The sequence below is a fragment of the Manis javanica genome, chromosome 7 (genome assembly GCF_040802235.1).
Source record: "Manis javanica isolate MJ-LG chromosome 7, MJ_LKY, whole genome shotgun sequence".
In the NCBI taxonomy this organism is placed as follows: Eukaryota; Metazoa; Chordata; class Mammalia; order Pholidota; family Manidae; genus Manis; species Manis javanica.
The window spans coordinates 43,452,589-43,467,754 of NC_133162.1; the positions used below are offsets into that span (position 1 = coordinate 43,452,589).

At 34.8% G+C, this 15,166-nt stretch overlaps 1 protein-coding gene across 3 annotated transcripts in view; it reads left to right on the forward strand.

Moving 5' to 3' along the window:
- MICU1 (mitochondrial calcium uptake 1) overlaps positions 1-15,166 on the forward strand; it is a 239,911-nt gene that overhangs the window by 75,974 nt on the left and 148,771 nt on the right. For all 3 annotated transcript variants that reach the window (XR_012133183.1, XR_012133182.1, XM_036998795.2), the window contains exons 3-4: positions 4,521-4,695; positions 8,194-8,356. Coding sequence is in view for 1 of the 3 variants with exons in the window: in XM_036998795.2 (XP_036854690.1) it covers positions 4,521-4,695; positions 8,194-8,356 (338 nt within the window). In the remaining 2 variants the exon portion in view is untranslated. The remainder of the gene's footprint in view (positions 1-4,520; positions 4,696-8,193; positions 8,357-15,166) is intronic.

Genomic DNA, 15,166 nt, shown 5'->3' on the forward strand with positions numbered 1-15,166 from the left:
TAAATATGTGAAACAAATACTAACAGAATTAAATGGGGAAATAGAATGCAATGCATTCATTTTAGGAGACTTCAATACACCACTCACTCCAAAGGACACATCAACTAGACAAAATAAGTAAGGAGACAGAGGCACTGTGCAATGTATTAGAACAGATGGACCTAACAGACATCTATAGAACACTCCATCCAAAAGCAGCAGGATACACATTCTTCTTAAGTGCACATGGAACATTTTCAAGAATAGATCATATTCTAGGCCACAAAAGAGCCTCAGTAAACTGAAAAAGATTGAAATTGTACCAACAGCTTCTCAGGCCACAAAGGTATGAAACTAGAAATAAATTGTGCAAAAAAAATGAAAAAGCCCACAAACACATGGAGGCTTAACAGCATGCTCCTAAATAATCAGTGGGTCAATACCAAATAAAAAGAGAGATCAAGCAATATATGGATCAAGCAATAAGTGAAAACAACTCAACACTGCAAAATCTGTGGGACGCAGAGAAGACAGTTCTACAAGGAAAGTATATAGCAACCCAAGCTTACCTCAAGAAAGAACAATCCCATATGAACAGTCTAAACTCACAATTAATGAAACTAGAAAAAGAAGAATAAATGAGGCCCAAAGTCAGTAGAGGAAGGGACATAATAAAGATCAGAGCAGAAATAAATAAAATGGGGAAAAATAAAACAATAGAATCAATGAAACCAGGAGCTAATTCTTTGAGAAAATGAACAAAATAGATAAACCCCTAGCCAGACTTTTCAAGAAAATAAGAGTGTTTTTCACACATAAACAGAATCAGAAGTGAGAAAGGAAAACATTACAGACACCACAGAAATACAAAGAATTATTAGAGAATACTACAAAAAATCATATGCTTGCAAATTGGATAATCTAGAAGAAATAGACAACTTTCTAGAAAAATACAACCTTCCAAGACTGACCCAGGAAGAAACAAAAACTGAATAGACCAACTACCAGCGATGAAATTGAATTGGTAATCAACAAACTACCTAAGAATAAAACCCCTGAACCAGATGGCTTCATCCAAAAGAAGAAACAACAAATGCTGGCAAGTATGTGGAGAAATGGATGGGAACCTTCCTACACTGTTGGTGGGAATGTAAAATGGTGTAACCGTTGTGGATAGCAATATGGAGGTTCCTCAAAAAACTAAAAATAAAAATACCATTTGACCTAGTAATTCCACTCCTAGGAATTTACCTGAAGAAAACTAGATCCCTGATTCAAAAAGACATATGCACCCCTATGTTTATCACAGCACTATTTATAGTAGCCAAGATATGGAAGCAACCTAAGTGTCCATCAATAGATGAATGGATAAAGAAGATGTGGTACATATACACAATGGAATATTATTCAGCCATAAGAAGAAAACAAATCCTATCATTTGCAACAACATGGATGGAGCCATAGGGCATTATGCTCAGTGAACTAAGCCAGGCAGAGAAAGACAAGTACCAAATGATTTCCCTCATTTGTGGAATATAACAACTGAGCAAAACTGAAGAAACAAACAGCAGCAGAGTCACAGACTCCAAGAAAGGACTAGAGGTTACCAAAGGGGAGGTATGGGGGAGGGTGGGTGAGAGGGAAGTAAAAGGGGATTGAGGGGCATTATGATTAGTGCATATAATATGGTGGGTGGCACAGGGAAGGCAGTATAGCCCAGAGAAGACACGTAGTGACTCTATAGCATCTTACTATGCTGATGGACAGTGGCTGCATTGGGGTGGGGGTGGGTACTTGATAATATGGGTGAGTGTAAAAACTACCAATATTGCTCATGTGAAATATTTTTATAAGATATACAATCTTTATAAGATTCTATATCAATGGTACCTTAAGAAAAAAAGCAAAAATTTCATCTGAGTCTACCCTAATAGTTAAAGACCAAGATAGGTTCTGGGAGAACATTAGTAACATAAATTACATGTTTTCATGCAGTCGCTAAATGGTGTAGGAGTTCGAAGGAGTAGAGTCATTACCTTGTATGTGGAGGTTGGGAAAACCTTCATAGAATACATTACTAATTTCAATCTCCAATAAGCTAGGAGGGCTTCTACTGAACATTCAGTTTTTTCTTGTTGATAATTGAATGAACCTGGAAAGCACATCCGATCAGTTGTCTTCATGTTGAATTTTTTGTATGAATGAGTTTTACTTGGAATACCTGTTTTCTATTCTTTTGGTTCAACATGTCTTCCTTCAGTGTATTTGTGTGTGTGTGGTAAAAAAAAATGTATAACGTAAAATATACCATTCTAATAAGAGTTTTTAAATGCACAGTTCAGTAGTGTTAAGTATATTAACATTGTTGTCAAATTGATTTCCCGAACTTTTCATTGTGCAAAACTAAACTCTATACCCATTAAGAAAAATTTCTCTATTCTCCCTCCCTGCAGCTTTGGTTACCACCATTCTCTTTCTATCTCTATGAAATAGATTGTATTAAATACCTCATGTAAGTGGCATCATATAGGGCTTCCTATCCTTTTTTTTAGAATTTCCTTCAAAAAACTTTTTTACATACAAAAAACTATATGTAATTAATACCTACAACTTGATGAGTTGTAGATAAGCATATGCATATGAACTATCACCACAGTCTTTGCCATAAACCTCTCCATTAACTCCAAATTTTCCTCCCATTCTCTTATTTATTATTATTATGGTTTTTTTGATATGATAAAACACTTGACTTAAGTTCTAACCTCTTTGTGAATTTTAAAGTATACAGTACAATATTGATAACTATTGGGACTATGCTGTACAGTAGATCTCCATTTATCTTGTTTAACTGAACCTTTGTACACTTTAACTAATACCTTCCATTTCCCCCTCCCCAGACCCTGGAAACTATTATTCTACTTTGCTTCTATAAGTTTGGCTTAGTTCACTTAGTATAGAATCGTCTAGGTTCATCTGTGTTGTTGCAAATGGTGGAATTTCCTTCTTTTTTAATGTTGAACAATATTACATTGTATATGTACACACACATATAATGTGTGTGTGTGTGTGTGTGTGTGTGTGTGTGTGTGTGTGTGTGTGTGTGTGTGTGCACGCCACATTTTCTTTATCTATGTCTTGGTTAGTAGACATTTAGGTTGCTTCCACATCTTGGCCCCTGTGAGTCATACATGGGGCCTGTGGTGAACATGGGAGTGTAGATTTCTCTTTGAGAGCCTGATTTTACTTCCTTTGGATATATACCTAGAAGTTGGATTGCTTGAATCATATGGTGGTTCTTCTGTTAGTTTTTTGAGGATCTTCCACACTGCTCTCCTTGGTGCCTGTAGCAATTTACATTACCACCTACACTGTACCAGAGATCTTTTTTCTCCATATTCTTGCCTACACTTGTTATCTTTTTGTTTTTTTTTATAAGAGCCATCCTGCCAGGTGTGAGGTAACATCTTACTGAAGTTTTGATTTGCATTCCCCTAATGATTATTGATATTGAGCACGTTTTCATATATATGTTGGCCATTTGTGTATCTTATTTGGTGAAATATCTATTCAACTGCTTTGTCCATTTTTAATCAGTTTTTTTCCCTATTGTGTTGTTAAGAAGTCCATTTTGAATAGTAACCCTCTAGTAAGTATATGGTTTGCATAAAGCAAAACCGAAGGAATAAAACAGCAGGAGACTCACAGACTCCAAGAAGGAACTAGCTGTTCCCAAAGGGAAGAGATTGGGGAGAATGGGTGGCGAGGGAGGGAGAAGGGAATTAAGGGGCATTGTGATTAGCACATACAATGTAGGGGGGTCACGGGGAAGGCAGTATAGCACAGAGAAGACAAGTAGTGACTCTGTAGCATCTTACTATGTTGATGGACAATGACTGCAATGGGGTGTGGGGTGGGGACTTAATAATATGAATGAATGCAGTAACCACAATGTTGCTCATGTGAAACCTTCATAAGATTGTATATCATTGATACCTTAATATAAATAAATAAATAGATAAATAGATAAATAAAAATATATGGTTTGCAAATATTTTCTCTCCTTGTGTAGGTAGCCTTTTCATTTTGTTGGTTGTTCCCTTTGCTGTGCTGAAGCTTTTTAGTTTCATGTAATCCTGTTTTCTGTTTTTGCTTTTATTGCATGTGATTTTGGTCTCATAGCATTTATTTTTAAAGCTGATATTCTGTTGTATGTATATGCTACATTATCTTTACTCATTCATCTGTCAATGGGCTCCCTTTACATTTTAGCCATTGTGAATAATGCTGCTTTTAACATGAGTGTGCAAAACTCTTTATGACCCTACTTTCAATTCTTTTGGGTATATAACCAGAAGCAGGGTTGCAGGATCATGTAAAAAGTAGAAATAAGTCTACTTTTAATTTTTGAGAAACCTCTTCATGTAGAACTTTTCACAGATTTCATTGCTGTTGCTCCTGCTAAATTGTACCTAATAATCTTTGTTTGGTTAATATTATGGACCTTTTTAATTAAAACAGGTTTCTTTTTTTTGCATATCCAGGGCCCTTGCAGAATCTCCACCATCTGTAAACAACCCAAAGAGTGAACTTGGCGATAAAAGAAAGAATAAAGATGAAGGGGAAGTTTGTAATAATGAAAAAAAGTCTTCAGATATTTGTCTTGAACCTACTCCAGAAGAGAAAAAGAAGAAACGTTCTGGATTCAGAGACAGAAAAGTATGGAATAACAATCTTATAAACCGATCAGAGCTATAGTTAATCCCAAATTAGAATAAGGCAGTTGAGTCTCTTTTATCATGTATTTCAGATGGTTTTTATTCATTTGGAAGTTATTCACCTCTGTGCTTGTTTTGATCATGTTCTAAGGCAAATGTACTCCTAGAAATTGAAGTTAATGGGGATAGTGAAAGGCTCTAGGATTGGTAATCAGGATTAGCATATATTTTCTTCATTCTTTCAATTCATTTACCTCAGGCGATTCTTGCTTTCTGGATCTTTCTGATGCTGAATGTTCTCATAGATGTTGAGTCTTTGTGATATTACTGATTTTTGATGCCAACTGGTAAAGGCAGAATAAGATCTCTTTGGAAAGAGACAAGTATTTATATTCTTTTCCCTTGCTTATGCCATTAAAAATGGGAAAGGAGTATCATTCATCATTAGTCTACATCACCTAAAGTTGTAAAATCAGAAAATATTTACTTTATTCTTTCTAAAAACTTTTTGTGAGATTATAAAAATATACTTTTCCTTCCTAAAACTCAATTCTGAAGCAGGGGATTACTTTTTATTGGTTTGTCTGCTTTTGGTTTGATTGCTTGGTTTTGGGAAACAGTAAACTAAAAGATAACAGACTGCTAAATACAGGTTTTAGTTGGGTTGTTTTACTATCTTCACATCCCATTTCTTAGGTGATGTAATCGTAATGATTATCTTAATTTGTTTACTCATCTTTCACTTTAATATTTCCTGTGTTGGGTAACTGTCTCACTTTGGAGTACTATTACTCCTAGAAGTTCTTCCTTATCTGGCTGTAATATTTATCTATGAGTCTAGTTCTGCTATTTAGAATCACATAGAATATCTGAATTTTTAAAAGTAATTGTCTTACTATAAAATAATACATAGAAGAATCTACTAAATGGATTTCTATAGTCATCATTTCCTTTCATTCTTTATAGTTTTATCATCCAAATGTGCATCCCTAGATATATAGCTTAATCTTACCTTTTTGCGTTGATACATGTCTTTTAAATCTTTCATTCTACAGGTGGAAGAACCTGTAGGGCAAGTTTCCTACTGTCTGGATTTTACTGATGTTTATTCTCAGTGAAATTGAGCACATTCCTCTGTTTTCTGAATTACTTGAATATTGGCAACTGGATTCTGAGGCTTGAACAGTCTCAGATTTAATCCTAGTGGCAAGACTATAAGTGGTATTGTGTTCTTTTATCAGAAGGCACCTAATTTCTAGATGCATTTCTTTTTGTGATATTAGCAGCTATTGATGTTCAATGGCTAGATCTGTTCATTCATTGAGGTTGCAAAATAGTGATATTCTAACTTTATTATGTCTTTTCCATTTATTAATTGGAACACTATAAAAAAGATACTTTCCCTCCTCTACTGTTTGGTTGCAACTAGTATTTTGTACTCTTTGGTGCAGTTCATATAGGATATATAATTCCTGAATTCTGATCAACTTATGTCTAGTAGTTTTATTAAACACAGCTGTTTTAACATCATGATACCCAAGAATGTTTTAAGTAAATGATTAACTATAACTGTTATAATTCCTTTAGTCAATCTTTTCTCCAGGCTAAACATTCCAAAACCCTTCAACAGTTTTCCGTGTATCTTGGATTCAAAGCCTGTGTTATCTTGAATGCTGTATTCTGAGTCCTTTTAACATGACTGCTTAGAAGGAGGCAGCTCTGTATCAGCTGATATGGAATGATCTCCAAGATGCATTGCTGAGCAAAAAAAAGCAAAATATATGCTATACAGTATGTCTGTACTAAACTCTAATACAGGAATACAGGAAAAACTCTACTAATATAGGAAGCAAAAAGTCTATTACTTGATTTATTAAACTAAAACTAATAATTTTCAGCAAAACTTAGTGACTATTATAACAGTCAAGGAATCTGATTTTCAATCTGAAAATAATTGACTTTTAATTTATCTTTCTGCCTTTATCTCATATTTATTTTGCATGTGATTGACTTAATTTTTTAGTTCACATAGCTATCTTTTGCAGTAACTATAGTTTATGCTCTAAATGTTGCGAAGTGATCATTTGTTGTTGTTGTTCATAAGAAGAACAAGAACATAGAGGGCCTAAAGAAAGTTCTTATCCAGTAGCCAGTATTATCCAGAAGACAGCAGTAGTATAATATAAAATGCTTTGATTCAGGACTTATAGCTAAGTCCCAAGACTGATAAGGGGTTGAAAAGCTCCTTGGTGTGTTTGTCACATGCCAAATCTTTTGATAAAATATCGTCTGAAATCTCTATTCAGATTTTAATGCAAATTATCATTGTAAAGATTCCTGTCCTATATAGTTACAAATTAACAGTCCTTTCTTACTTGATAAATGTACATTGGGTAATGGATTTAAGACCATTATTAAACTGCTATCAGTGACCTCAAAGTTATCATCGAACCAGGACTGACAGTAACTAATAGCTCTGTTAATATGGTGAATTAAAACATTAGTCATGTTTTTCTTAATATTAGTGAATTGCTGTACAGACATTGAACTGATGGATTTTTAGATTATATTGCCTTTACACATTTCTAACCAGTTATTGTTAGCCATCCCAACATATAAAATTCAGGTATGAGAGAAATCTTTTCACCAAAGCGCTCTATAGTTGGTGTTTTGGTGAAAAAGATTTCTCATACATGAATTTGTAAAATATATATTTGTATTTATTTATATATGTATATATTTTTTTATTTAGAAGACACAGTATTTTGTATGCTCTGTGCACAGAATGGGGGCTTGAATGCCAGATAAGGAAATGGACTTTCAGCATTACAGTTAGTTAAATGTATGCCATATTTGATTTTGTTCCTATTCAAATATTTGCTTCTGTTCTTCCCAATTCTGCTCTTTTTTAAAAATACTGTATGTAAGGATCTCTGGCAGTTTGCTTAATTTTATAGTCAAAAATAAAAGTCTTATTGCTTCAGACTTGTTAGTTTCCGTGATACGTAATTTTATTTTTTTATGCTATCACTTAATGTACTTTGTGTTTGAAAGACTGATGTTCAACCCTTTGAAGTCCCAAGTCTGTTTTGTCTTAGGACTCAGGAACTTGCCAAGAAGTAAAAACTGTAAAATCAGTCCCTTTTTAAAAACCTGGTATTTAAAAACCTGTAGGCTACCTACCATATATGGCACTATACCCTGTTACTGAGACCTTTTCAATTATTGTATGACATTTTTCCTTTTTCTGGCTTTAAATGATTTAAGAAATTAGAAGACTCTTCACAAAAAATTCTAAGCTAAAGTTACATGAGCATTGCCTCAACCGGAGTATGTATATTGGAAGAAAGATTAAGAAGATTTTGAAATTCAAGTTTATTTCTCATATAAAAAGTCAAGTCAGAAAAAAATGATGTAAAATTTCCCCAAAATAAAATAGAAAATATATTAAATTAAGAATTCCTTAATATAGTAACACTCTCTGAATTTCTAATTTTAGGTGATGGAATATGAGAATAGGATTCGAGCGTATTCTACACCAGACAAAATCTTCCGATATTTTGCCACCTTAAAAGTAATCAGTGAGCCTGGTGAATCTGAAGTATTTATGACTCCACAAGATTTTGTGAGATCCATAACACCCAATGAAAAACAACCAGAACGTAAGTTGCTGAAGTGAAAATAAGGTTATGATACTTATTTTGTTACATGCTGCTTCGTTGCTTTCCTTGTATTGCCTCAACCTTACAGGTCCATGCAATAATTATATTCACTGTGTTGCTATTGAATGTCAGACTCCAGACTTCAGGAATGCAAAAGAGACACATATAGTCTAATGTGGCAATCCTCAACTAGGGTAAAGGAGTGAAGAGATTGTACCCCTCTGGCTGAGATACATTGCTTGTAATGAGAATGTTCCATAGGTAATGTATTACCTTCATTCATCTCAAAGTATTTACTAACTTCCTTTGTGATTTCTTTGATCCATTGGTTGTTTAAAAGTGTATTATTTACTTTCCTCATATTTATGAATTTTCTAGTTTCTTCCTGTTATAAATGGACAGTTTCATTCTATTATGATTATGTTTAGGCATGAATAATGCTTTTGGCCATGAATTCAATGTTAATGAGTCAAGTATATATATATAGGGAAAGAAAGAGATAAAGAATTTATCATACACACACACACACACACACAGAAAAGAGAGAGAGAGGACAGAATAAGGTGTTTTCAAACAAATACACATAAAACAGTTATGTATTAATCAGATATCAAAAATGTTGTGAACAGAGGTTCACAAGAACCTAACTCTGTATTTTCCCTAGGAGCAATAGGGCAGTATTCACCAATTCATTGTCCATGGCAACTTTATAGAATGTAACTACAACAATTAGCAAGAATCATTTGTATATGGTACAGAAGTAAAATATGAAAAAGAAACTATTTCTTTAAAGGTTGTGTTATAAAGAAGCTATCCTAAAGGGGGTGACATTTGAGTTAGGTTTTGAAAAATGAATGAAAGTTCATCATAAATATAAGGGGGAAGGGACATCACTCAGAGTGAGTAAATTGTATGGTAAAAATACAGACATGTGAAATAGCACTATGAGCTTGAGGAACCAGAAACAGTTATGGCATTTTTCTAACCAGGGAGTTTATCATGTTTTGCCCATGTTTATTAACATTCATACATCTCTAGGACAAATAAAAATCTAGGTAGAACCATCCCTCAGAGGTACGTGAAATTTGCTGCATATTTAAATTTTTTTGTTATGGAAAATTTTCAAGCCTAGGAAGTACAGACACTAATATAATCAACCCATTTGTACCATCACTTAATATCAACAATTATCAGCACATGGCCAATCATACTTCATCTATAACTGTCATACTTCCTCTCCTCAACCCAGATCTATGACATCATTTCATATAATCTGTAAATACTTCTACTGTATGTGTCTCTAAAGGATAAATAAAAAAAAAAATCCACCCAATAATACCAACAATAACAATTTTTAATACTACATTTAAAAAATCATTTAAGAGCAGTCATTTCTTAATGGCAGATATCCAGGCACTCTTCAAATTTCCCTATCTAAAAAAGACTATTTACAGTTGGTTTGTTCAAATCAACCTCCAAAGATGGTCACACACTATTATTTGATCTCTTAAGTCTGTCCTCATCTACAGGATTTTCTCCTTTTTTCTTGCCATTTGTGCAAGACAAATTTTATGTCTTGTTTTACATCTCTCAGACCACTTTTCACCTTTTTCTCAGATTGTTTCTGCAGCCCTTAGTATAGAGATATAACCTGAGAGGAAGAAACCTCAGCTCTGCTATGTATCTCTTGCCTTCTGCTTTAGAGTATCTCTGCAGCTGTAGTATGGGACCCCTGCAGGAGCCCGTTCATGTATTTTGGCACAGGCACATATATGGAGGCACAAAGGAGTTTACTTTTTGTTGGGACTTGGTCAATAAATACTCTCTTCTCTACTGTCTTGGATGGTCAATTCTTAGACAAAACTACATGGATTCTCAGACCAACAGGAATTGAGCCCTAGGTGTTTATATCAGTAATCAGCCCCACCACACATCCCTGAATTGGCTTTCCCTCCTTTCCTGTTTCACTTTTCCTGGTCCTTCTGAACCAGTTCCATACTTTTTAAGAAACTCAAACTAGATACCATTTATTTATAAAAGTGTATAAATCATTTATATTATAGAATTTCTCACATTTTTGGATTTTATTGATTATACCCCTATGATACTATTTAATAATTCCAGTATACTTATATTTTACCCATGATGAAAGTACACACAGAAAGCAACTGAAAGAGAACATACCAAAATTTAACTCTCTGAATGTTGAAATCATAGGAATTATTTTATTCTTTTTTTATGTTCCTTTATTTTCTAATAGATATCACATTTATTTAATAAGTATTGATTCATTGGCCTCAGCTATTGGTTAGACACTATTCTATGTGCAGGGTATTCAATAATGAATAAAACAGACAAAAATTCCAGCCTTTAGAGAGTATACAGTCTTTGTAATCAGAAAGAAGGTATATAAAGTTTCCATTAATCGCACTGAATTTTAGATTTAGTCTTTTAAATTAGTTTTAGCACCTTGTTTTGAGAGATGTGGAAGGAGAGATTAAAGAAAGCTTATTGGTAAGATAGAGAAAAAATGATTGCAAGATATATTCCTGGGTTTTTGTTAGTAAATATTTTTGTGCTTGTCAGATTATTTCTAATACCCCCAGATAAGATCTGCTTTGTATCAGTAACTTTAAATAAGTATATACTTTGCTTCTGTGTGACAGTAAAAACGAAGTAAGACAGTGAATATAAGCAAGATCACTAAAGATTATTTGGTCACTTAAAGAAGATTGTTTTGTTCCTTTTGGGAATCATTATGTATTCTAATTGCTTCCACATATTTTGGCATTTTGTAATCTTCTGTTTTTTAATTATTGAAAGGCCTGTTATATGAACAGAGTAATTACTAAATGTCTTGATATGCCAAACACATTCCTGTTCTTCATAAAAAGCCAGAATAATGAATAATTGCTTTTCTTTTAAGATGATAAACATGACAGAAAATTATAATACATTAAAATGAGATTCAATGGAAAATTTGGCTTCATTTTGGTGTGCTTGTGAGCAGGAATTTCCACAAATGTTGGTATAGCAGAAGTAGAATATATATTATTCCTATGTGGGTTGAAACAAAGAAAAGAATGTGGCTGTTTTTTTATAGTTTGAATTTCTATTATAAGATGACTAGACTCTAGCCAGCAGCTCATATTTCAACTTGTTTTGTCATGTCTTTTGTACATACCGTATCCCAGGATACCTAACAGATCTAAATTAGTAAGTTTTAGTTTTAGAACAGTTCAAAAATAGTCACAAAGCTTATAAAGCCCTAAAATTAAGCCCTTGTTAAATGAGTGGAGAGTTGATGAATATTCTTACAGCTGGTAAGAATATTTCTGTAGTATCCTTACCTGGCAGGGGTGAAACCATGATCATGAAGGTGGTTTTCCCAGGGTGAGACTTATCCATTGCACTCCAGATGTGCTGACCCCTGCAATTTCCCCAGGAAAAGAAAAAAGAATATTTCTCTACTGAATACCAAGAAAATTTAGAGTAGCCATAGTTAGGTAGGAAGAACATTAAAAGGGAAAAATATGTATAGTGTATATGACTTGAATATGTCTCATCTCCCTTACTGTGCAGTCTTAATGTCATTTGCCATGCCTGGGTATAGTGAATGAGGCAATTTGTTCAGGTTCTGGGCTTTCAGTGACTCTTACTACTCTAGTAACCCATTTTGCATAGCCAATGATTTGGAGAAATGGTGACATGGGGAAAGTTTTTAAAGTACAGTGTAGAAAAACATGAGCTTTGGTCAGAGCAGAGAAGATCCCTAACTCCGTTCCATCATATCCCATTGGCTGACCCTGCTCATCTTGATATGATCCAGTGGGTTCCATCTTTGTGCTCTCCCTCTGCCTCACTCCAAGTCACTAGTATTTCCTAGAAAAAAGCTTATGCACATGTCTAGTGCTTTGGTTTTTGCAGTGGCTTCCCAGGAGACGCCCCTTGATCACTTGCCTCTGGTGGCCAGTGAGGCTTACATTCAGGTTCCATAGGACTGTAAAAAGCAAACAAAGAGTCCTTAACTGGTGAACCCCCCTAGAGTGCAAAGACTGCACACTGAAACACACTCCCAGTCTTTCTGTGAAAGAAGCCTATTTGTTTGTCTTGAAGCTTTGGCTAGAGGGGCAGGCTTCTGATTTAACTTACATCTAGAGGCCAGCTAGAATACTCTGCAAAGACCTCATAGGCCAGTGGGAGCCATCTTCATGCTCTTCCTCCACATCATTCCAGGCTGCTTCTATCTACTGGAAGGAAGTTTGTGCTCATGTCTGGTACCCCAGTTTTTACAGTTGCTGCTCAGGACACACCCAGTAATCACCTGGATCTGGTGGCCATCACAGCTTATGTTCACAGGTCCCATAGGACTATAACAAATGGAAAACAGTTCTTAACTGGCTACCTCCCCAGCTCACAGCACAGACGTAGCAAACTGAAACACACCCCCAGTCTTTCTGTGAAAAAGGCTTATTATCTTATCTTCATAGCTGTGGCTTGAGGGGCAGACTTCTAATTAAACACATCTATCAGCTGGCTACAATCCTTTCCAGAGACTGGGGAGGCCCATCCTCTTGGTCTTCCTCTTCCCTGCCCCAAGATGCTTACTGAGATCCTCCCCTTTAGGACATTGACAAGTTTTGACACAACCTCAACTACAAAGAGCCTCTAGGAATAAAGTAGGCTGCTTAGATAATCACAAAGATTTGAGAGACAGCCAACAGCTATGGCAGGGTTGAATAAGGTTCCATTTTCACACAAGGCCACTTCTTCAAGACTGGGAGAGAATGCTGTTTTGTCTAATGCATAGAAACCAACACAAATTCAAGGAGAATGAAGAAATAGGTGAATATATTTCAAACAAAAGTACAAGATAAAACTTTAGAAAAAGACCTTAATGAAATGGAGATAAGTGATTTACTTGATAAAGTTCAAAATAACAGTCGATGCTCACTAAGCTCAGGAGAATAGTGCATATATAAAGTGAGAATTTCAATGAAGAGGTTGAAATTATAAGAAAGTACCAAATAGGATTCACAAAGCTGAAGAATACAGTAATTGAACTGAAAAATACAATAGAGGGGCTCACCAGCAGACTAGAAGAAGTGGAAGAAAGGATCAGTGACCTTAAGACAGGGATGTGAACCTTATCCAAAAAGAACACCAAAAAAGATAAAAAAGAATGAAAAAAAGAGAATAGCTTGAGGATTTATGGGACTATATCAGCAGACCAACATTCATATTACTATGGGTCCCAGAAGGAGGAAAGAAAAAGAACAGAAAACTTATTTGAAGAAATAATGTCTGAAAACTCCTAATCAGGAGAAGGACACAGATGTCCAGATCCAGGTGCCCAGGGAGTTCAAAATAATGTGAACCTTAAGAGACCCACACCAAGACACATTATAATTAAAATGTTAAAGAGAGAATCTTAAAAATAATAAGAGAAAAACAACTTGTTATATACATGGAACCCCCATAAGACTGTCAGAGGATTTTTCAACAGAAATTTTGCAAGCCAAAAGGAAGTGGCGTAATATATTCAAAGTCCTGAGAGAAGGAAACTGCCAACCAAGAATGCTCTACCTGGCAAAGGTTTCCTTTGAAATTGAAGGAGAGAGTTAGTTTTCCAGGCAAACAAAAGCCTGAAGGAGTTCATCACCACTAGACCACTTTTTTTATAAGGATAGTTAAGGGGGACTTTTTAAACCTGAAACAAAAGGGTACTAATTAGTGACAGGAAACTATATGAAAGTATATACAATGAATATATTCTTGAGACATTTTTGTACTAATTTTTTTTTACCAACAAGGTAAGTTCCTTTAGTACAAGAACCTTGTCTTCTACTTTTCTTAATTTTCTGCAGTGCTACTGAGTGTGGAGCAGGTGTCAATCAGCTAATATGAACTGCCTGTTTCTGTGTGGCCCATGGGCATAGAATGGTTTTTATATTTTTAATGAAAAAAAGTCAAAAGGATATTTTATGACACTTGAAAATTATATGACATTCAAATTACAGTATCCATAAAGAGAGTTTTATTGGAACACATCCACACTCACTCATTATGTATTGTTCATAGCAGCTTTCATGCGACAGTAGTAGAAATGAATAGTTGCAACAGAGACCATATATGGCCCACAAAGCCTAAAATATTTACTGTCTTGACTTTTACAGAAAAAAATTTGCTGACCCTGTATGAAAGAGTAAGAGGAAGCATGTATATTGTTCTCTGCCCCTGGATCCTGACACAGAGCTCCTAAAACCCTTGTAAATAGGGTGCTCGTAGCTAGCCAGGATATATTCTTCTTATAGAAATGGCAGAGGTGTAAGAAAGCAAGCCAACCTCAGGAATTCATTCCCTTTCCCTCCACTCACCTATTCCCCACTCCTCCCTTTATATTCCATCCCTGAGATGGAGTCAATTTACAGGTAGATAATAAATTGGACTTAGAATTTTTTTCAAATATACAGACAATATGAGAAATAATAGAGAATATGCCTGTAGCCATCACTTGGTTTTCTCACAATTTAACATTTACCCATATTTATTTCATATCTCCATTTTCTTTTTGAAATCAAACTTTACAGTTATGTTTGAAAGCCCCATGCATCTCTCTGAAACCTCATTTCACTCCCTTTCTTCTTAGTAATAACCACTGTCCTTAATTTGGTATCTATCATTCCTATTGAAAACTATAACATTCCCACATATCCTTGTCCTTCCCTGGGGGATGATTATATCCATCCCTTAACATTGACATTGGTCTTAGCCATGTGATTACTTCTGACCAGTAAAATGTTAGCAGAA